General features: G+C 50.9%; 2 protein-coding genes across 2 annotated transcripts in view; one reads left to right on the forward strand and one right to left on the reverse strand.

The window, feature by feature from the left end:
• The window catches only part of WWP2 (WW domain containing E3 ubiquitin protein ligase 2), an 88,060-nt gene extending 80,259 nt beyond the window's left edge, over nt 1-7,801 (reverse strand). Inside the window, exon 1 of the mRNA XM_054048801.1 lies at nt 7,738-7,801. The gene's annotated coding sequence lies outside the window, so the exon portion shown is untranslated. The remainder of the gene's footprint in view (nt 1-7,737) is intronic.
• A 141-nt stretch (nt 7,802-7,942) lies between these two features.
• Nucleotides 7,943-18,186, forward strand: NOB1 (NIN1 (RPN12) binding protein 1 homolog). Its single transcript, XM_054049183.1, has 9 exons — nt 7,943-8,043; nt 10,094-10,226; nt 11,161-11,294; nt 13,502-13,573; nt 14,642-14,785; nt 14,989-15,207; nt 16,105-16,202; nt 16,696-16,840; nt 17,533-18,186. The coding sequence occupies exons 1-9, from the start codon at nt 7,981-7,983 to the stop codon at nt 17,800-17,802; spliced, it is 1,278 nt and encodes a 425-aa protein (XP_053905158.1). The 5' UTR covers nt 7,943-7,980; the 3' UTR covers nt 17,803-18,186.
• The last annotated feature ends 2,560 nt before the right edge of the window (nt 18,187-20,746 follow it).

Below are 20,746 nucleotides of genomic sequence, written 5' to 3' on the forward strand. Positions count from 1 at the left end.
CCTGGGTACGGCCATCTTCTACAGGTGTTGTGAGAATTGGTCTCTAACTTCTGCCTGTTCAGGAATTTACCATGCAAAGTAGGTCCACTTATTTTCCATAAAGAACGTAATAAAGAAGTGGAAGAGAGCCAAAGAGAGTAAACAAGTCCCCACAAAGAGCCACATAATTCAAGCACTAGGCTGAAAACATGGTTGGTAAAAACAGAAGATACTGAGAAATTTATGGACAAACATTGGGGTGTCAGATATCAGGATTAATTGCTGGACAAATAATAAGGGGATGGGCTATGCCACACCCCACTCCTTTTCTGAGTCCTCGATAGAACAGAGAGAAGCACAGACAGCAGCTACTGAAGTGAGCTTCACCATCATGGCTGGCACTCCCACCATCTCCTGGGTTCCTGGGCATTCGTCATCCTAATCCTGAGACAGGTCCTGACCAGCCCGGACCAGAGAGGGGGACCCAGATAACATGGCCACCCCGACCAGCTCCAGGAAATCCCAACCACCCCCTGGGATGAAACGGGATTGGACTATAGCAGCAGCTCCAGTCCAGCTAGCCTCTCTTCCCCCCCCCCCCCCCCCCCCCAGGGCAGGACTGCCGTCTTTGACGCCATCTAAGAGACCCAGGAAGCGGGTTTTCTCTCCAGCGTACAGAAACAAGGGACATTGTTCAGATGGAAGCCTTAGTTCATACTTGACATTCCCAGGGCCTTAACTGGGTTTCCTTCTTTTCTTTCTTTAATAAAAGGTTAAAACCTGTTGGCCAGGGCACGAGATTTCTATATACCTTGTTTAGCACTGTTTTTTATTGGGCAATGGCAGGGTTATGTTCACACCTTTGGCCCATTTATTCCATCTAAATTAATCCAACAGGGATCATTAGAGAGCCCCTGGCACCTTTGTTTCGGTCTGGGCAGGGGTTGGGAGCTGGGACAGCAGGAGGTCACGCCAGTCTGAACGGAGATGCTGACTTAATAGAAATGTGTCTCCTCATCTACCCTCTGCCCTGCACGACCACTCAAGAGCCACGTTCTGCTGCCATAAGCACCCTCGGGGTCATTCGACTGGTCGTTTTTCATTCCGGTCTCGTACATCCCGCACAGGGCTCCTGTCCAAAGCTCGGCCTGCCCTTGACTTTTAAACACGGAATAAATGGAGATCCAGCCAAAGCAGCAGCTCTTCCCCTGCCTCAGACTTCACCAATCACGTGACAGGCTGCTTACCCCCAGCCTCCACGCCCCTCAGCCCGTGGCCAATGCCCACAGCAGCTGGGGTTTGCAAAGTGCCTGGCACAGGAAGGGCAATAAACTCAGGCTAGTTCAGACCTTTCAGGAAGAGCGTTCCAAAGTACAGAGCTTGCTCAGCCCGCAGGCCCCTCCTGTGATGACAGGTGATCAAACTCAAACTCTGACAGCATGGCACAGGGAGAGAGGTGTCCCCCAGGGCTAAGAGGATACAGTTGCCTTCACTTTCTGCCCCACACACTGAACAGGGATGCTGGCTGCATTTGGCCGGTTCGTGACTAGTGTATGTGACTAAACAGCATGAGGATCCTTTAGGAAAGCCCCCACGGAAACAAGATTAACACGACAAACACTTGTCAGGAATGGTCTAGTTCAGTGGGTCTCAAACTTTTTTTTGCGGACCACTTGAAAATTGCTGAGGGTCTCAGCGGACGACTTAATGATCTTTCCAAACGTTGTTTGTACTGTTAGCTAACTACTGAAAAGTGCTTTGGATAAAAGCGCTATATAAAAAAAACTTATTAACTTTTTTTGTTCTACAAACAAAAGCACACAACTCATTTTAATATCAGTAGTCTTGCTTTTCTAATGTGATGGATGTGCCCTCTCTCCCCCGTCGCAGCAGCCCCCGAGCTGGGGCTGGGAAGGAGGGGGGGGGGTCGGTCTCTCCCTCTCTCCCCCACCACAGCAGCCCTCGAGCTGGGGCTGGGCAGGAGGGGGGGGGGACTCTCCCTCTCTTCCCCACCGCAGCAGCCCCTGAGCTGGGGCTGGGAAGAAGGGCCATCTTTCCACAGCAGCCACAGGCCTGGAGCTGGGAAAGTCACCTCTTTCTCTGGCTGCCGCAGCCCTGCACGTCCCAAATTCCCCCCACTCCTTTCTTCTCACCCCAGTGCCCTCTCCCACCTACGCCCTATTTCCCCCAAGGCCACCACCTCACCTTACAAGTGCATCTTCTCCAGGGTCCAGGCACCTAATTAGTGCAGCCACGCCTGCTCGGCTCCACTAGTTAGGTGGGTGGCCCTTCATTCTCTCGTGTGCAGCTGCCCAGGCACTCCTTAGAGGGAACTATCCGCAGACCAGTTTGAGAACCTCTGGTCTAGTTATTACATAGTCCTGCCTTGAGTGCAGGGGACTGGACTAGATGACCTCTCAAGCTCCCTTCCGGTCCTATGCATGCATCTATGATTCTAGGTTACTACAGAGGAAATGAGGGGCCAGGCATCACATGGGAGAGTGTCGGGAGCCCTCAAGGACAGCCCAGGTCTCTCTCATTAGGGTTTAGTTCCAGAAGGTGGCCTCCGCGTAGGTCCAGGCTCACTGTTAAGATCTCGACTGGCTGGATCCCAAGCCCCGCCAGATGAGATTCCCACTGGATGGCCCCTCCCTAATGAGTCCTGAAGACTGGGATTCAGAGCAGGCTCTTTCTGTGGGCCATGGGTCTCCTGTCCTCATTGACAGTTCTGCAGCATGGCTCAGGCAAGTGGAAACTACCCTGGGTTATCCAGAAGTCTTTATAAATAGTCCCATATGACCAACACAAGCAGCAACACTTGCACAGTTAGGAAACAGACGGATAACACTACGACAGCATTTTATGTCTGTAGCTCACTCTGACAGATCCCAATGCACTTCACAAGCTACATTCACAGAGCACCACCAAAATACAGCCACCTCTGGGGTGGAAGCAGCATCCAGGCGGCGCGGCACACCACAACAGAACTGAGGGGTCATTTTGGCCAAGGACAAACATCCATTCCCCCCGAGATCATCATGGGATATTTAGTGGTTGTGCAGAGCAGAGGATTAGATAATAGAAATATGTCTCCTTAAGTCAGCATCTCATCCCAGGTCCAAACCCTCTGCAGACCCCTAACGCCACCAAGTTATGAGCTGGTTGGGATGTACAAGACTGGGAACCAACTGGCCCTCACTTGTGACCTAGGCTTTGGCCCCTGTACCCCATTCAAGCTACTCTGCATAAAGCGCATGCGTAACTAACGCCTGCTCACAGGCCACTGCATTTGGCATTGAATACCTAGCTTCAGTTTAGCAAGAAGGCTGCCCGCAGCAACACTGCCTGCTCTCAGCAGCGCTCTGCTGCAGTAGGTGGACTTTCTGCAGCAGCTCCCAGCACATTCAGAATGAGGACTTGCATGGAATTACACAGGAGGTGAAGAAGTCAATCCACACGTATCTTTCTGTCCTAGACACTTCCAGGCCCGGCCCCCCCTTACTGCAGCATCTGAGCACAGAATAGCTCTGCTGCTATAAAGCACCTTTATACAGATCTACCTGCATGCACGTTCCGAGGGGATGTACTGCTTTGACAATAGCAGTACAGTTAAAGGGCTACACAACTCACGTGTGGACAAGGCCTACGTGGCTAAGAAGGTCACACAGGAAGGCCGCAGCAGAGCGGACAATGGAACCCAGGTCTTCTAGCCCCGAAGGCGTGTTGGAAGTAGGGTTCTCCAACTTTCTAGTTGCACAAAACCGAACACCCTAGCCCCGCCCCTTCCCCACGGCCCCACCCCCTGCTCACTGCATTCCCCCTCCCTCGGTGGCTCGCTCTCCCCCACCCTCACTCATTTTCAACTGGGCTGGGGTGGGGTGTGGGAGGGGGTGAGAGCTCTGGCTGGGGTGGGGCTGGATATGAGGGGTTTGGGGTGGAGGAGGGGGCTCCTGGCTGGGGCCGAGGGATTCAGAATGTGGGAGGGGGCTGAAGATTTAGGCAGGGGATTGGGATGCAGGAGGGGGTGCTGGCTCTGGCGTGGGGCTGAGGGGTTCAGGGTGTGGGAGGGGGCTCTGGGCTGGGGTGGGCGGGGTGATGGGCTCTGGGCTGGGGATGCGGGCTCTGGGCTGGGGCCAGGGATGAGGGGTTTGGGGTGCAGGAGGGTGCTCTGGGTTTCGGGGGGCTCAGGGCTGGGGCACAGGCTTACCTCGGTCAGCAGCAGGGCTAAGGCAGGCTCCCTGCCTGTCCTGGCACTGCCCGTGCCCCGAAAGCAGCCAGCAGGTCTGGGTCCTAGCCAGGGGGGCCAGGAGGCTCCACGCGCCACTCTCACACACAGGCACCGCCCCCAGAGCCCTATGCCCCCCCCACCTAGGAGCCAGACCTACTAGCCGCTTCTGGGGCATAGCACGGTGCCCCAGGACAGGTAGGGACTAGCCGGCCTTAGCACCACCGACCGGATTTTTAATGGCCCGGTGTGCAGTGGTGACAGAGCCACCAGGGTCCCTTTTTGACTGGACACCTGGTCACCTTAGTCGTAAGCACTGCCTGACCCTCTCTCTTCCATTGCATTACCTGGATTAATGCAGCTAGTGAGGTAACCAAGTTCAATAGTTTTTATGCCACCGCTACATTTTCAACATGCACCAAAGCTTTCTACTGAGAACACGTAAGTGCCCAGAGATGACAGAGCAAAGCTGGGGGGCTTTTGGCACCTGAGATAGTGAGTGACATTGGAAGGAGCATGTTTCTGCTGCAGTGATTAACAGTGAAACAGCCAAACATCACCGTGCCATTGGTAGATTTAAAAGCTAATGAACTGTTGATATGAATGGGACAGTTCACAACTCTCAAGGCTACTGATGCAAGCTGACTTGCCAAGCCTGCAGACAACAGGCATTGCTTTTCACAGCCAGAGGGGCTAAAGAGGTTTGCAAATTGAAGTCAGACTCTGGAGCACATGCTGGGGCGGGGTGTGGTGCCTGCAACAAATTCCATGGCCACAGAATACACAGGCCCTGCCCAGGGCACATGTACAACATACTGCAGGGCTGGAATCGATCAGCTTCTGGCTTTGAAGTAAATGAAGTGTCACACACCTGAAACCTTGACCGGCTTCCAGGAGGGATGGCCTCACTCCCCTTCTTCCCTCTCCCCACCACAACTCAAAAGCTGCCTGGCTACTGCAACGGGGGAGGGGCAAAGAATATCTGCTGCACCACCTCTCCCCCAGCTTCCAGCTGCATCTCCCCTCCACCCCCAGAAGACAGCTCCCACGCCTGCCTTTGCTGCTTAGCACTTTCCCCAAGGAACAGCAGAATTAAATTGACCCCCTTGTGTCAATTTCATTGCTGTCCCCAGGGTTTTGGAACAGCAACGCTGCAAACAGAGGAGATGAATCAGGACTCATTCCACTCCTGTGGAAGCTCTGAGAAGCAGCCATGGAGCTATCTGTAGATTTAGAATACTTAAATACTCTGCCCAGTTCTGGTCACCCCAGCCCAAAAAGGATATAGTGGAACTGGACAAGGTTCAGAGAAGGGCAATAAAGAAGTTCAAGGCTATGGAATGGTTTCCATACAAGGAAAGATTAGAGCAGGGGTCAGCAGCCTGTCAGAAGTGGTGTGCCGAGTCTTCATTTATTCACTCTAATTTAAGGTTTCGCATGCCAGTAATACATTTCAACACTTTTAGAAGGTCTCTTTCTATAAGTATATAATATGTAACTAAACTATTGTTGTATGTAAAGTAAACCATTTTAAAAAACCTTATTAAGACGCCTCACTTAAAATTAAATTAAAATGCAGAGTCCCCTGGACCGGTGGCCAGGACCCAGGCAGTGTGAGTCCCACTGAAAATCAGCTTGTGTGCTGCCTTCGGCACGTGTGCCATAGGTTGCCTACCCCTGGATTAGAGAGATGAGTGCTGTTCAGCTTAGAAATGAGATGGCTAAGGGGGATAGGATACAGCCCTATCAAATCATGAATGGGGGGAGGGGGGAGGAGAGAAGTATTATTTACCCTCTCCCACAATAGAAAAACCTATTATTTTCATTGGGGGGTCACCCAATGAAAATAATAGCCAGCAGGTTTAATATAAACCAGAGAACGTATTTTTGCACACAACACACAATTAACTTTGGAACTTGGCCATCACAACATCCTCTGGCAATGAAAATATAACAGGGTTCAAAAAAGAACTAGATAAGTTCAGGGACAAAAGGTCCATCAATGGCTATTTCCCAAGATGGTGAGGAATGCAACCTCATGCTCGGGGCAAGCCTAAAGCCCTGACTGCCAGAAGCTAGGAGGGGAATACAGGGGTGGATCCAACTGCCCTAAAAGGTACATGACCTGAAACACTGATACTGTCAGAGACAGGATACTGGGCTAGACTGACCATTGGTCTGACCCAGTGTGGCTATTCGTATATTCTTAAATTGTGCCCATAAGCGAGAAAGACGTTAACAAGTTGTTTTTCTGCTACCTCCCCCCAGTCTACTGCCATATGAGTGCTGAAAAGAGGCGCCCACTGGCTCTTAGCCTCAAAGAAGGACGGAAGTTGGCAGGCAGCCCGCTCAGCTCCCATCTGGGTACAGAGGAACTGCAAAGCTGCCAGTTACCAGCCACTCGTGCACATGTTGAACCAGCATCATCTATTGTTTAGGACTGTGGCTCTCTCAAGGAGGAGCCGAGGTCAGAGTAACAGGAGACTCCTTCCCAACTAATGCTACCCTGGCCAAAGACAGATAGAATGTGAGCCAGGAATGAAGCTCAGCAACAGATCAAGCATAATATTTGGGAAAAGGGGCTAACCAGCATGGCAGAGCCTAATTTGGCAAAAGACCTACTAACAAGGAAAAGCAAGTGGCAGGTGAGGTGACAGATGGGTAATTTGCTTTTGGGGTGGGACAGAGAGCCACCTACCACAGAGAAACAGAGGGAAAGCCAGCAAGGGGAGAGGGAAAGGAGCACCCAGCTGAGATTCCAGGAGATGGAGAGGCCATGAGGCTGAGACATCGGTACAACATGCTGATGCCAAGCTGCCTCTTTGTGCCCTAGTCAGACTAAAGCTCTCGAAGGGGACCCGCCCCACTCAGGTGGTGTCAGGTGTAAACGCTACTTTATCCCCACGGAGCTCAGACACCAGGAAGCTCCTTTTCACTTCCTACCTGAGACCGGGTAGGAGACTCTCTATAAGCCCATCCATTCCTTCAGCAAAGGGCTGGGACCCAGCCTGCCTAGCAAGGCACAGACGCCAAGACTCGCGGAGACTCTCCAGCCGGTCGGGCGGGAGGGGGCACCCCACAAAACCCAACAGGGAAACCCCCGGTTCAGCAGCCCCGCGGAGCCCCAGGCTGCAGTGGGGGGGACAAGGGACGAGGCCTTCCCCCCGCCCCCAGCGCCGTGGCCATTGGGGGTAGCAGAGCCGCCCCCATCGCACCGGAGGTAGCGGAAGTCGCTCTGCCCCCGCCGGGGCGCCCGGGATTCGGCCTTGGCCGCGGACCACTAGCCGGTGCGGCCCAGGACAGCCGGGTTAGCAGCCCCTGGCTCGGCCCTACAGCGGGCTGGGCTGGGCTCTCCGCCCGGCTCCCAGGCCGGGGGCTCCCTCCGTCCCCAGCGGGGCGCCTCGGCCGGCCCGGGCCCGACACTCCCGGAGCAGGAGGCCCGTGGGCGGGGAGTCGGGCTGCCCCCTCCCGTGGGCCCGGTCCCGCCTCCCGCCAGCCAAGCTGGCCCGTGCCGCTGCCCGCTCCGTATTTACCGGCGACGGCTTCGCCTCCACTTCCGGCTCCTGCGATCGCGATCATGTGACACCGGCTCCCCACCTGACTCGGAGCCCGGAAATGTGTCACGGGGCAGCTGCGTACCGGGCCTGCGAGAACCATCGCTTCCGGCGCGCACCATGGCAACGAAACTGCGCCGGTCCCAGCATGCACCGCGGCCCCGCAAAAACTACCGCTCCCGGCATGCCGTGGGGCAGGGCTGCGCACTCCGCGAGGGAAAGATGGCGGCGGTGGAGCACGTCGTGGCGGACGCCGGGGCCTTTCTGCGCGGGGCGCCGCTCCAGGTACCAGCGGCGCGGCGCGGCGCGGCGGGGCGGGGCGGGGCCTGCGGGACGCTCGCCCCGAGCCGGGAACGGCCGGGCTGGGTCAGACCCCGGCCCCCGTGGAGCTTGGGGGCACCAGCGCCGGGGCGGGCCCAGGCTCGGGAACTTACCGAGCTCCTTTCCGGGCCCAGGCCTCGGGAGCCGGGTCAGTCCGTGCCCGCAGCACAGCCCGGAGCCCCGGGGCCCTCCCTGGAGCCTCCTCGTTCTCCCGAGCCCAGCTTCACTTCCCGCCTTCGCGGCTCCCCGGCGAGGGGCTCCCCGGGGGGAGGGGTCAGGAACCCTCCCCGGTCCCGGCCTTACCGCTCTCGGGCACATCCCCCGGGGTTGTCTCCTTCCCAGCCTGGCCAGGCCCGGCCCAGCCCTCTTCACCTCGCCTCCCCGCCCCGCCGTAATCCGCTTTTCTTGCCCTTTTCTGAACCTTTTCCAATTCCCATATAGCTGGGATGGGGCGACCACATCTGCACGCGGTAGTCCAGGTGTGGCCGCACCATGGATTTGTAGAGCAACAATATGATATTTTCTGTCTTCTCCATCCCTTTCCTAATGATTCCCAACACTCTGTTTGCTTTTTTGACGGCCTCTGCACATTGAATGGATTTTTTTAGAGAACCACTCTCAATGACTCCAAGATCTCTTTCTTGAGTGGTAACAGCTAATTTGGACCCCATTTTTTGTATGTGTAGCTGGGATTATGTTTTCCAATGTGCATTACTTTGCATTTATCGACACTGAATTTCATCTGCCATTTTGTTGCCAGTTTAGTCAGATCCCTTTGTAACTCTTTGCAGTCTGCTGTGGACTTAACTATCTTGAGTATTTTTATGTCACCTGCAAACTTTGCAATCTCACTGTTTATCCCTTTTTACAGACCCCTGGGGCACCCCACTATTTACTTCTCTCTGCTCTGAAAACCAACCATTTATTCCTACCCTTTGTTTTCTGTTTCTTAACCAGTTACTGATCCATGAGAGAACCTTCTCTCTTATCCCATAACTGCTTATTTTATTAAGAGCCTTTGGTGAGAAACCTTGTCCAAGGCTTTCTGAAAGTACACTATATTCACTATTCACCCTTGTCCCCATGTTTGTTGACCCTCTCAAAGAATTCTGAGGCCTGGTCTACACTGGGGGGAGGGGGCGAATCGATCTAAGTTACGCAACTTCAGCTACGTGAATAACTGAAGTTGTGAATAACGTAGCTGAAGTCGACGTTCTTAGACCTACTCACTGCTGTGTCTACACTGCGGTTAGTTGACTGCTGCCGCTCTCCGTCGACTCTGCCTGTGCCTCTCGCGGTGGTGGAGTACAGGAGTCAGCAGGAGAGCGCTCGAGGGTCGATTTGTCACATCTAGACTAGACGCGATAAATCAACCCCCGCTGGATCAAGCGCTTCCCGCCGATAGTATAGACATATCCTAAGAGATTGATGAGGCATGACTTCTCTTTACAAAAGGCATGTTGACTCTTCCCCAACAAATCATGTTCATATATGTTTCTGATAATTGTGTTCTTCATTATAGCGTCAATCAAGTTGCCTGGTACTGAAGTTAGGCTTACTGGCCTGTAATTGCCAGGATCGCCTCTGGAGCCTTTTTAAAAAATTGGTATCACATTACCTATTCTCCAGTCATCTTGTACAGATGTTGCTTTAAGTGATAGGTTATATACCACAGTTAATAGTTCTGTGATTTCATATTTTAGTTTCTTCAGAACTCTTGGGTGAATATCATCTGGTTCTGGTAACTTATTACTGTTTAATTTATGAATTTGTTCCAAAACTTCCTCTAATGGCATCTCAGTCTGGGATAGTTCTTCAGAATTGCCACCTAAAAAAATGGCTCAGGTATGTTTCAGCACCTGGCTCCATGGTGTTGGGCACTGTGTATGGGGCTGCTTTGGAACCACACCCTGCTGTCTGTGGGGATGGGCATCGCCATGTGCCTTCTGGCTTTGGAATCAGAGTCATTTGTCTGTTCCTAATATCAGGAATTCTTGTGTGTTTCATACAACAGGACTTCGGTAGAAACATTTACACTATTAAGGAAGTGGTCAGTGAAATCCGGGACAAGGAAACCAGGAGGCGACTGGCCGTGCTGCCCTACCAGCTTCACTTCAAACAGCCCTTCCCTGAGTACGTTAAACTAGGTAGGCGAGCTGGCCTCGGGGACTAAGCAGTTAGCTTAGCTGCTTTCTCCTAACTCTGTGTCCTTCCTGCCTGTCCTGGCGCTTGTACAGCTTTTCTCTGTATAGGTATTTTTTTGTCATAGAAAGTGTGCCTGGATTCCATTAACCGTAGCCTTAGAGCAACTGTCAGGAGGAAAGCCCCATTCCTTTATTAACTCCTGCTCCTGTGATTGAAACTAACAATTTTAAGAGTCCCAACACACTCTCACCATTCATGCTGTTAAACTACTCCCCACCCCACCCAGGACAGCAGAATAGTCAGTTTTTACTTTTGTTTCTAATTACTTTTGCTTCCTAGTTCTCATGCAGTAGCACAAGGCTGTGGTGTTTGGGTTGAAATCCCTCTGGGAGAAAGTTAGCATTCAAATAAAACTATTCTCATGGAATTTATTTCAAACATTCCACAGAGGAGATCATTGTCACATCTAAATGATTGTAGTGGCAGTAATGGATGAGGAGAGGCATGACCGATTGTAGGAGTCTTTGATCTGCTTAGCCCATTACTACTAAAACCCACATCTTGAGCCTAAAACAACCTTACTGTCACTTTTCAAGAGAAAAGTGATGCTTCGTCTGGATTCTTTCCAAATATTCTTAAGCTCAGCAGATAAATGCTCTTTGATAGAGTGGCACAGACCCTTTTACGCAGAGCTACCTGTAGGCCTGCGAGAAAAGCTTTTAGGGTGAGATTTAAAGAGAAAATGCCCTTAAGAGAATGGGGGCTATGGGAAGAATTCTCAATAGATGGGAATGGTTCAAGTGAAAAAGCAGCCTCTACAGATACAAAATACAGAGTTTGGGTTGGGGTATTTTTCTGGAAGTTCTAATTTCGTTAGTATCCATGTATCTGTTAACCATTGGACTCACCAATGACAGCACTCTCCCTTTGTTATAGTGACAGAATTTTCAAAGAAGACGGGTGACTACCCCAGTCTGTCAGCCACAGATCTTCAGGTGCTAGCCCTGACCTACCAGTTGGAGGCAGAGACTGTTGGGGTGGCTCATCTGAAGACCGAGCCAGAAAAAAAGGTAAACTCCCCTGGAGTGACAGACCCAATCCATTACTCTAGTGCTGGGTAGGTCCTTCAGGATTACTGCCTTCATGAATGAATAGGCTTTTCAAAGGTGTCTGGTGAGGGTGTATAGTCATGAGAAAAGTGAGGGGGATGTTTAATCCCAATTCTTGATGTAAAATTCAGTCTGCATCTACTGTCAGGGCCTGGTGCCATGTCACCTTTTTGTCTAGTCTCCAAAAAGCTCTTCTGTTTTTAAGAAATATCGGGCTGCATTAGAGAACTTGTGTAATCAGATGTAATATTTTACCTAATATAATCACACCAGTTTCAATTCATGGAGGATAGGTCCATCAGTGGCTGTTAGCCAGGATGGAGTCCCTTGCCTCTGTTTGCCAGAAGCTGGGAATGGATCACTTGATGATTCCCTGTTCATTCCCTCTGGAGCACCTGGCATCGGCACTATCGGAAGACAGCATACTGGACTAGATGGACCTTTGTTCTGACCTACTCTGGCTGTTTTTATGTTAATTATTTTTGGTCATTTATTTCAAAATGTGTCAGCAAGTATGTCTAACAATACAGCCAACAAAAAATTCAGAAAATGTTTGACAAATAGATTCCTTTTTAGGCGTATTCATTCAGTACTTTGGGTAATAATTCATTTAAACTACAACACAGAAACTTATTTCCCACACCCCCCAGAAGCAGTGCAAGGCCGGGTAACGGAGGAGCTCAGAGAGAGGGAAATAAATTGCTGGGAAGGAGCCTGGCTGTGAACTTGGAGGGTTTTTGGCTATGGGTGGGAAATGTATGGAACAGGTTTTTTGGGGGTAGGGAGGGACTGTTAGGGAGCTTCCCCCATGCAGACCCTGGCTGACCCCTAGCCTCTCAGATTCAGTCAGGCACATGTGTCCCTCCACACCCACTCAGACACACACTCCCCCATCCTTATCTGTCTGTACCCGGACCCAGCCACTCTCTGGCCCTATGTAGCTCTGCACCCCCTCCCCCATCACCATGTGGCCCTGCACCTCCCCTCCCACCATGGCCCCATGCCTCCACTCCCATTCAGTCTCTGCCCCAGTCTGTCCTCCCCCACTACTCCCTATGAGCCCCAGTCTGACCTTCATCCCTCCTCATCCACAGCCCCTGTCTTCTGACCTGGCCCGCTGCAAAGAAGGCTCTGCAGACTCTCTTTTCCCTAGCTGGCTGGGAGCTGCTGCTGTGTTCCATTGGCACAACACCCTCTAGTGGGCAAAAGGCAGAACTGCAACAACTTTTCAGCAGAAACTTTTTTCTGTGCAAAAAAAAAATTAAAAATAGGCACGGCTTATTAATTATGCACACATGCAGTGGCACAGAATTCCCCCAGCAGTAATCTAATAAACCTGCATTAAAAGAATGTTAAGATTGTAAAACTCAAACACTCAAGTTAGGACATGCCAGAATAAAAATGGTGCCCCCTTGTGATTGTCTATTGTTATATGTTCTCTAATTCCATGATCACGTACTATTTATTTTTTTTCTTCATAGCCCAGGTGAACAAACAGCTTGCAGGATTGGCCCCATAGCTATAGTCCCCTTCCCCCTACCCTTCCTCCAAATAATTCCAGTTTCTATAAAATGTATAGAGCAAAATATTAAATACATTATGATGCATATAAACAGCTGTCCGTTAATAAACTATGGAATCAAAAAGATTGACCCGTTAGAAGCCGGTCACTTTTTATGACCACACTGCAGGTGATATCTATAACCCCACTCTGGCTCCTTTACACTGGATGAAAGAACAGAGCTACATAAAGGGGCTACATAAACCCCAGATTTGGCCCAGAGGGGATTCATAAGGTGTGCCCCCCCCCCCCCCATCTCCACCCCCCCCACCTCCATCCCTCACCTCCAAGTTCTGGGGCACAGCTTCTGAACCAAGTTGCCTTGTAGTGTAAACATTACATAGTGGAGAGATCCTGGGGACTGAACACGGAGCCGTAACAGTTTGTTTCTAGCCATCGGTTAAAGCGCAGTCAGCTGCCTGCTAGTCAACACCTTCCATTCTGGTTTGGAAAACAGTTCAAGTCAACTAAGCTCCATTGTTGGAGGGGTTTGTAGAGATGCCCCAGGCCATCCCCGTGTTGCTGGCTTAGGAACTAGCCCAAGGCGGCCCTAGTCGTACATTCTGCTCTGCCTGCCAAACTCACTGGTGCTCTTAATTGCCTGCAGGTTCAGCTGAGCTCCACCATACAGCATCCAGAGGCGCCGGTTCATGTCGCTGGGTTCCACCTGCCTTCCAAGGTAACTGTTTGCATTGGCTATGGTAGTGCTCTCGTAGCCTCCCATGAAAGGTGCTAGTATGGGGGGAAAAGAGCCTTCCACACTTATGAAGGCTCATCCACTCCCATGGGGTAGGTAGAGATCTTTGTATCCTGGGGAAACTGAGGCAGAGGGCGGTTTGGGACTTGTCCACAAGTCAACAGCAGAATATACTCCTGGGGGGATTTTGTGCCAGAAATTCAAAATTCTGCAAAAAATTCAGTATATTTTATTTGTCAAAATAATTCAACATAGTCACACCAGTTTCAATTGTTTTGGTAATATATTTAAACCACAGTACAGAAAAAAGTAACTATTCAGCATTTCCTCAACACATGAAAGTTAAGTTACAAACACTTGGTAACCAATTCCAGGATTGTAACTGGAATGCATGGTTTTTCATTTAAATTGCATTATACAACACCAAACAGCCAAAAAAAAAAAAAGTCATTTTAAATTGCTCAGACTTTCACACATGAAAGTCATACAGTTTTGCAAATCATTGGCCTGGACCTGGCTGGGTACTTTGGGAAGGGCTTGGTTTTGATTGTCCCGACATTTTGACTGTTTGTTAAATATTTTATTTGCCCAAACGTCCTTTTTTAAAAAATGGGTAAGTAAAATAAATCCTGAGCTGTAATCTAACCCCATTGTGCCACTTTGGCGCAGGAAAAAAGCGAGAAAGCACATAGACTTTCCTAGTTGAGGATTCCCTTACTGTCCTTTATAATAAGGCTCCAAATCACTCTGGCAATGTAGGGGCCTTAAAACTTGCGCAGGTTTTATGCTCCTGGGGGAATTGACCAAGAAAGGGAACAGTTAACTAACAATAGGAACATTAACAATGTTACTACATAGGCACATTCACTTGTGCCTCTAGCCTGCTGTGCGTAATACAAAGCCCTACCCTTCCATGCCAGGGAGCTGCAGTCCGAGAGAGGGACAGAGTTGGCACGTGCTTACACCCAGCCCCACGCCCTCCCCCCAGTGATCAACCATGCAGGCAGTTTCCTGTGTCCCACTAACTTCCTTCTATTTGTTCAAACCTAGTCCAAGCACCTGGAGGAAGATGCGTGTCTGTCCACATCTGAACGTGGCCTGCATGCAGCAGCAGAGGAGAACCCAGAGTTCAGCTCCTTCCTGTACTGGAGGACTCCTCTGCCCAGCATTGAAGAGGACTTGCAGGAGCTGCAGGTGAGAGGCACAGGGCACTCTCTAATTCCCAACTCATTTCAGCTGCTGCCTCCTTGCTCCCTGGTTTCTGTGGATTCTCTTGCTGGCTCACTCCTGTCTAGCTTTATGGCTGTTAGGTTGGTGCCCCCTTCTCTGGCATCACTCATCTCACCTGCCTAGGTGCTGCATAGGCCACATCTGACTGAGTGTCTCTTGCCCTCCAGAAAGCTGACACCGTTTCCATTAGCCTAGAGATACCAGCGAGTCTCCAGTCTGGGGAGGATCAGGAAAATGCTGGGGAGGACGGAAGTGAAGGGGACAGTGATGACGGAGAAGGCTGGATAACTCCTGACAACATCAAACGGCTCCAGCAGGGTATGGGGCATGGTGATGCTCCTGCCAACGTACAGGTCGGCTGCGTGACCACAGACTTTGCCATGCAGGTAAGGAGTGACTGTGTGACTGCAGCTATAACATGCCTAGATGAATGGGAGCCAAAGCAGCAGGTCTTCTGCAAAGGGAAGATTCTGCCTCTGCTGGACATCACTGAGCAAGTCAGCAAAAGAACAGATAAAGGAGAAGAACTAGGGCATGTAATTCATTAGGGCTTTCCAAACCAGCAGAGTGCCTGGGGCTGAAACTGGCTTGGGCAGAAAGAGTAGGAATCAATGGTCAGTTTTTAACATGGAGTCAGTGGAGACGCCTGAAGCCCCCAGCACAGAAGAGGAATGCCAGAAAGATCTGCACTCGACTGCCCTGTAATGCACTTGCCTGCACAATGAGAAAAGGGGTGAACAAAGGCTGTCACCTCACTGCAGATGGCATTTTGGTTAGTTGGCTCTAGAGAAGAGATGGGCCCCACCTAAGCTAGGTAAATAGAGTCAATATCTGGTTTTAGAGCATAAAATAACCTAACTAATAGGGGTTAGGAAGAGAGACACACCCTGATGGGCAGTTTATTGCATAAATTGCCCAACACCAGGTTTCTTGGACTTCCTTCTGCTGCAGCAGGTACTGGCCCCTGGTTCCTGAGAGAGAGGTTCCTGGCCGAGATGGACCCCTGTGGACTCTGTCTACACTGTGGTAACAAAACTCCAAGGTTGCAGTGAGTGTCTTCAGCTGTACTGGGGAGCAATAGTGCCTCACCCCTGCTTTGGCCATACAACTCCTCCCAGAACTATCTTTAGGCCATCCGCAAAGCTGGTTCTGTCTCATAGGCCTGCCCTCTGCTACAATTCTGTCAACGTGCATTGTTGTTCGTAGGTTGATTGGTGCCTCTAAGAGCTGCCTGGAGGTTCCTCCTACAGGGTTTTCCCCATGGCTGTTCCTTCTCCTTGCAGAATGTTCTGCTCCAGATGGGTCTCCATGTGCTGGCAATGGATGGCATGCTGATCCGGCAAGCCAGAAGCTACATCTTACGCTGTCATGGCTGCTTCAAGTACGTGTCACAAGCATCGGAACCTGCTGGTGAAGAGCAGCGCTACTCTTGCCAGGGAGGTGTCAGGGGGGTCATTGGTGCTTAGACAGCTGAGTGCAGAGAGGGAGAAGCTTTCCCAAGACAATTAAGCCCCGGTATCTCAGTCCTAACTAGTACTATTCCCTCTTAGCCCTGGGCTTCCTCGGAGCAAGGGCTGCTGCTTTATTCAGCTTGTGTGGTGGAGTATCTGGGGGATAAATGCCAGTCATAGGTTAAGTTGGGACTGAACAAACTCACTCAGAGTGTGACCTAGGTCCTGAGACTCCAGTAATGAAAAACAGGTGTGTTAAGCCAGCACCCCACCTAGCTCCGTGGGTCGCCTTTCTCTTTCTGGGTCTTGTACACAGGGGACTGGCTCCAGCCTCTCTCAATAGCCCAGACTGGCCGGTTGCTAGAATCCTGCTTGTGGAGAGAGCCTGTGATACTGGAGCATTGAACCACTTCTGTTTTCTAGGACAACGTCTGACATGACCAGGGTCTTCTGTCCGCACTGTGGCAACAAGACACTGAAAAAGGTTGCAGTGAGCGTGGGTGCTGATGGCACCCTCCACATGCACTTCTCCCGCAACCCCAAAGTCCTGAACACACGAGGGCTTCGGGTGAGTAGCTCATCATTGGGACTTAGGCACAACATGCTGGCTGGTCTGCTGTCATGACATAGCCTAGTAATCATAGCAACATTGAGTGAGAGCCACCTGGTCTCTTGTTAATGGCTTGGGGCCCCAGGTACAGAGGCCTGCTGAGGAGGTTTTCACTCTCCAGTGGTGAAACAATACAGGGGTTTGTTTCACTTGTGCTATGGCTTGTTGGCATGGAAGGAGTTTCTCAGATTAAGACCAGCAGGGACCATTGTGATCATCTGGCCTGGCCTCTTGCATAACAGAGGCCATAGGATTTCCCTGAATTAATTTCTGCGTCCAGTAGCTGTGGTTGAACTAGAGCACATCTTTCAGAAAAACATGGTCTTGATTTAAAAGCTTCCAGTGCTAGAGAATCCACAATGACCCTGGTAAATTGTTCCAGTGGTTAGTTCCCCTCACTTAGTTCTGGCCTACATTTGTTCAGCTTCAACGTCGAGCCACTGTTCTGCCTTTGTCTGCTAGGTAGAAGAGCCCCCATCTTAAATTTTGGTGCCTTATTCAGGTACGTAAACTGATCCAGTCACCACTTCACAGATCACTGCTTGAGTTCACTATTTGGGGATGAGTTCCTGGGAGGAGCCGGCCTCCATCTAGTGTCCTGGCTTTGCCAGGGGACTCTGCTCCTTAATGACTCTTACTCTCTCCCGCAGTACTCGCTGCCCGCTCCCCAAGGGGGAAAACACGCCAGCAACCCCCACTTGGCTGAGGACCAGCACTTTCCTCAGCAGCGGCTTTCCCGGAAGGCAAGGCAGAAAACCAACGTCTTTGACCCGGATTACATTGCAGGGGTTTCTCCCTTCGCAGAAAACGACATCTATAGCCGGGCAGCCAACCTGCAGATCCGGGATGCAGCTCTGGGTGCAGGCCGGCGGCGCATGAATCCCAACGCAGCAACCAAGAAGTTTGTGAGGAAGAGATGAAGGGAGGGGACCCCGCTGTGATCTGGCTGCATCATGAGGGAAGGGCTGTTGACTCGGGGCAATAAGCAATGCCACATTTTCATGTCTGGTCTCAGAAGGATAAGAATTGTCACAGGGCATCCCCGTGTGATTCCAGAGCTTGCTGTTCTGGCTGGATTCAGAGGGGGGTTGGGCCACTGCTTCTATGCTCAGCCGGCCGTCTGCCAAGCCAGGAGACACCTGTGGCTGAGTAGCAGCATTGGGCCTGTTCAGTGATTCGCTGAGATGAGGATGCCGAGCTGCAGGAGGAAAGAAGGTGATACTTCACCAAACTGGGTCTGGAAAGCAAACCTGCTGCTTCTCCCAAGCTGTATTTCAGCACTTTTAATAAAGAAGGGAATTGCATTCCATGTGTTTCACTTCAAGTGGAAAAGGGCCTGGAGCTGTTGGCTACAAGTGTGTGGACTGAACCAGCTGTGGAAGTAGTAAAGGGTAGAACTTGGCCCCATATTGGAAGATGGTGGAAATGCAGCCAATGCTCAGGGTCCCGTTAAGAGACCAAGCGGGGTGGTCATGTCTGATGTACACATTGTCCGTGTTACGGATCCCTTACCACTGTGCTGGTCATGGTAGCACAGGTGCCCATGCTGTTGCTGGAGCTAGTGAGTGCAGCAGGAGGCAGCCACATGCTTTTCCACAACTTCCGGCTCCCAGCTGTGAGCTGCTGAGAGAGGGGTGACAGCTTCTCTTGGTGCTGGCTGGGCCACCTATCCAGCTTCTGTCTCACTGCAGGAAGAACAACCCCACTGACTGTTAAGTGTTGCATGCATGCACCAGGGCAGCTTGCCTACACTCTGTGCACACAGCGTAGGACGGACAATAGCAACCCATCCCATTGGGCCTGAGAGCCATTACCTGCATTGCTCAGCATCAACCTCCCCCCATACCCAGGGGCAGAAGCTGGGTGCTGCGGTAGTCTGGTCCTTCATATTTACCCTTCACAAACTAACATCTTAAAATAAACACTCAGCCAGTGAGACTGGAGCAAACAGCTGCACCAGCATCATGAGCAGCCAGACCGAACCCTCAGGAACCTGTCATAAATCCATTGGCTCCCTTCCCTGGAGAGCTTCCTGCAGGGTAGAGCAGCGCTGGGAGACTCACTCCGTTCTGCTGCAGTGGGACAGATGTGAATTGGCTGAGTGGTTGAGGTAAAACTAGAACTAAAGGCTGTGACTGTTTGTGTAAAACCCTCTGGAGAGGTTTTGACACTGAGTGCCCAGAACCAAGTCTCCCTATTACCCCCGTCTCAGCAAGAGAGACACATGCTGGTGCTAATCTGGGTATCAGCCCCCGCAGCCCAGTCTGTTAACCACCCAACTGTTCTTCTCAGGCTGCTTCTAGCATAGCCCCTACTTTGCCCTGCAGGTTAACACTGTGTACCCCAGTCCCCGCCTCCTCAGAAACATCCCCCTATGGTTCCCAGCCTGTCTCTAGACACTCAGGGTATTGACCTGGGCAGCTGTCCTCGAGGGGGATGCACCTACAAGCTGAATGGAACACAGCCCTGTAACTTACTGAAAACAAATCTAAGTTTATTAACAGTTAAGATGTATGACATAGTGAGCAAGGGCAATAAGAACAGGTTACAGATCCAACACAAAGGTATAACATGCTTCTAGTCTAAACTTAACAGGCTAAGCCCTTGTTGAAAGGAATCTCTCTGACCCAACTGTCTGCAGTGCTTTCAGCCAAACCCTGCTTGAGTTCCCATTTTCGTTAACATAATCACACTGCCCAGTTACTCCATGTGCCTTCCTCTGATGCCCCAAGTTCATGGTCTTTGCAGCCCAGAGACAATTAGCCTTTGGTATCTTCTCATAGTGACTTGAAATGCAAATGTAACTACCATTGTTTTTATGACTCACAGTGCTTCAGTTAAGCAGGGGCAAGTGAGTAGAAATGGTTGGTCTGGCAGAAACACCTGTGTGTCAACTGTGCCTGGTTACATTGTTTAAAACATTTTTAGTGGCTACACAACTACTTACACACCATCCATCTTGCAATGCCTATGATGATGAGTCTGTCACTAGCTTTCATTTGTAAAAAGCAACAAAGAGTCCTGTGGCATCTTAAAGACTAACAGATGTCTTGGAGCATAAGCTTTCTTGGGTGAATACCCACTTCATCAGACACTGTGTCTGAACCCTCAAGAGGGTGTCTGCTCAGCATCTTCACTGAACTATGTCCTTTTTCTGTGAGCTAGCTGCTTCGAGGTGTCTCTTCCTCTAAAGGAGACCTGCAAGCCAGCATCACAAGCACAACTAATCTGTGGTGTAGGGATGGCTGTAGCTGGGGAATATTCCCCCTCCCCCATGGTTCTGCAAGAGGTGGGGTAGAATCCAATTAAAGGTCTGTTGTGCTGCAGTTTGCCTCGGTGACTTCAGATGAAGCTTGTTAATGAAATTGCCTCTAATGAACTCTAACAAGTTTGGCATAAAACCCACTGAGATGCGTGGTGCTCACAGCTCTGTTGCTTCTAATGGGGAGAAGGAAGCCAATAAGTACCAAATTGAAGAGTGAACTGACTTAAGATGCGTTGAAATCTCAGCCCGAGGCTCTGGGTGCCATGGCAGTATTTTAAACCCTAATGAGCGTTGGATTAAATGGGCCTGATGCCTGCTGGGAAGGCACAGACAGGAGAGGAATGGAATCAAGTCAACGTATATTGGCTTCCAGCTGCTCTCTCCCTCCTCACAGCGTCTCCCCTTAAGTGCTGCTTAAAAACACACACAAGCAGCACAAAGGTGCTTTATCAGACAAACAGCTCAAGGAAACCCACTGAAAATCAGTACAGAGAACAAAGCAGGTCGCCAGGGAGCAGCAAGGTCACCTTAATGCCAACCAGGAGCTGGAACATCTGAGCACCCAGTGCCACAGTCAGCTCAGCAGGACCAGCTGGTGC

Source organism: Malaclemys terrapin, chromosome 14 (assembly GCF_027887155.1).
Source record: "Malaclemys terrapin pileata isolate rMalTer1 chromosome 14, rMalTer1.hap1, whole genome shotgun sequence".
Classification (NCBI taxonomy): domain Eukaryota; kingdom Metazoa; phylum Chordata; order Testudines; family Emydidae; genus Malaclemys; species Malaclemys terrapin.

What these genes read in the sequence shown, in the direction of transcription:
- NOB1 (XM_054049183.1), top strand. Translation starts at nt 7,981, where the DNA reads ATGGCGGCGGTGGAGCACGTCGTGGCGGACGCCGGGGCCTTTCTGCGC. An exon ending in AGACCGAGCCAGAAAAAAAG is followed by an intron (nt 11,295 to 13,501) that starts GTAAACTCCCCT and finishes AATTGCCTGCAG; the next exon opens with GTTCAGCTGAGCTCCACCAT. An exon ending in AGGACTTGCAGGAGCTGCAG is followed by an intron (nt 14,786 to 14,988) that starts GTGAGAGGCACA and finishes CTTGCCCTCCAG; the next exon opens with AAAGCTGACACCGTTTCCAT.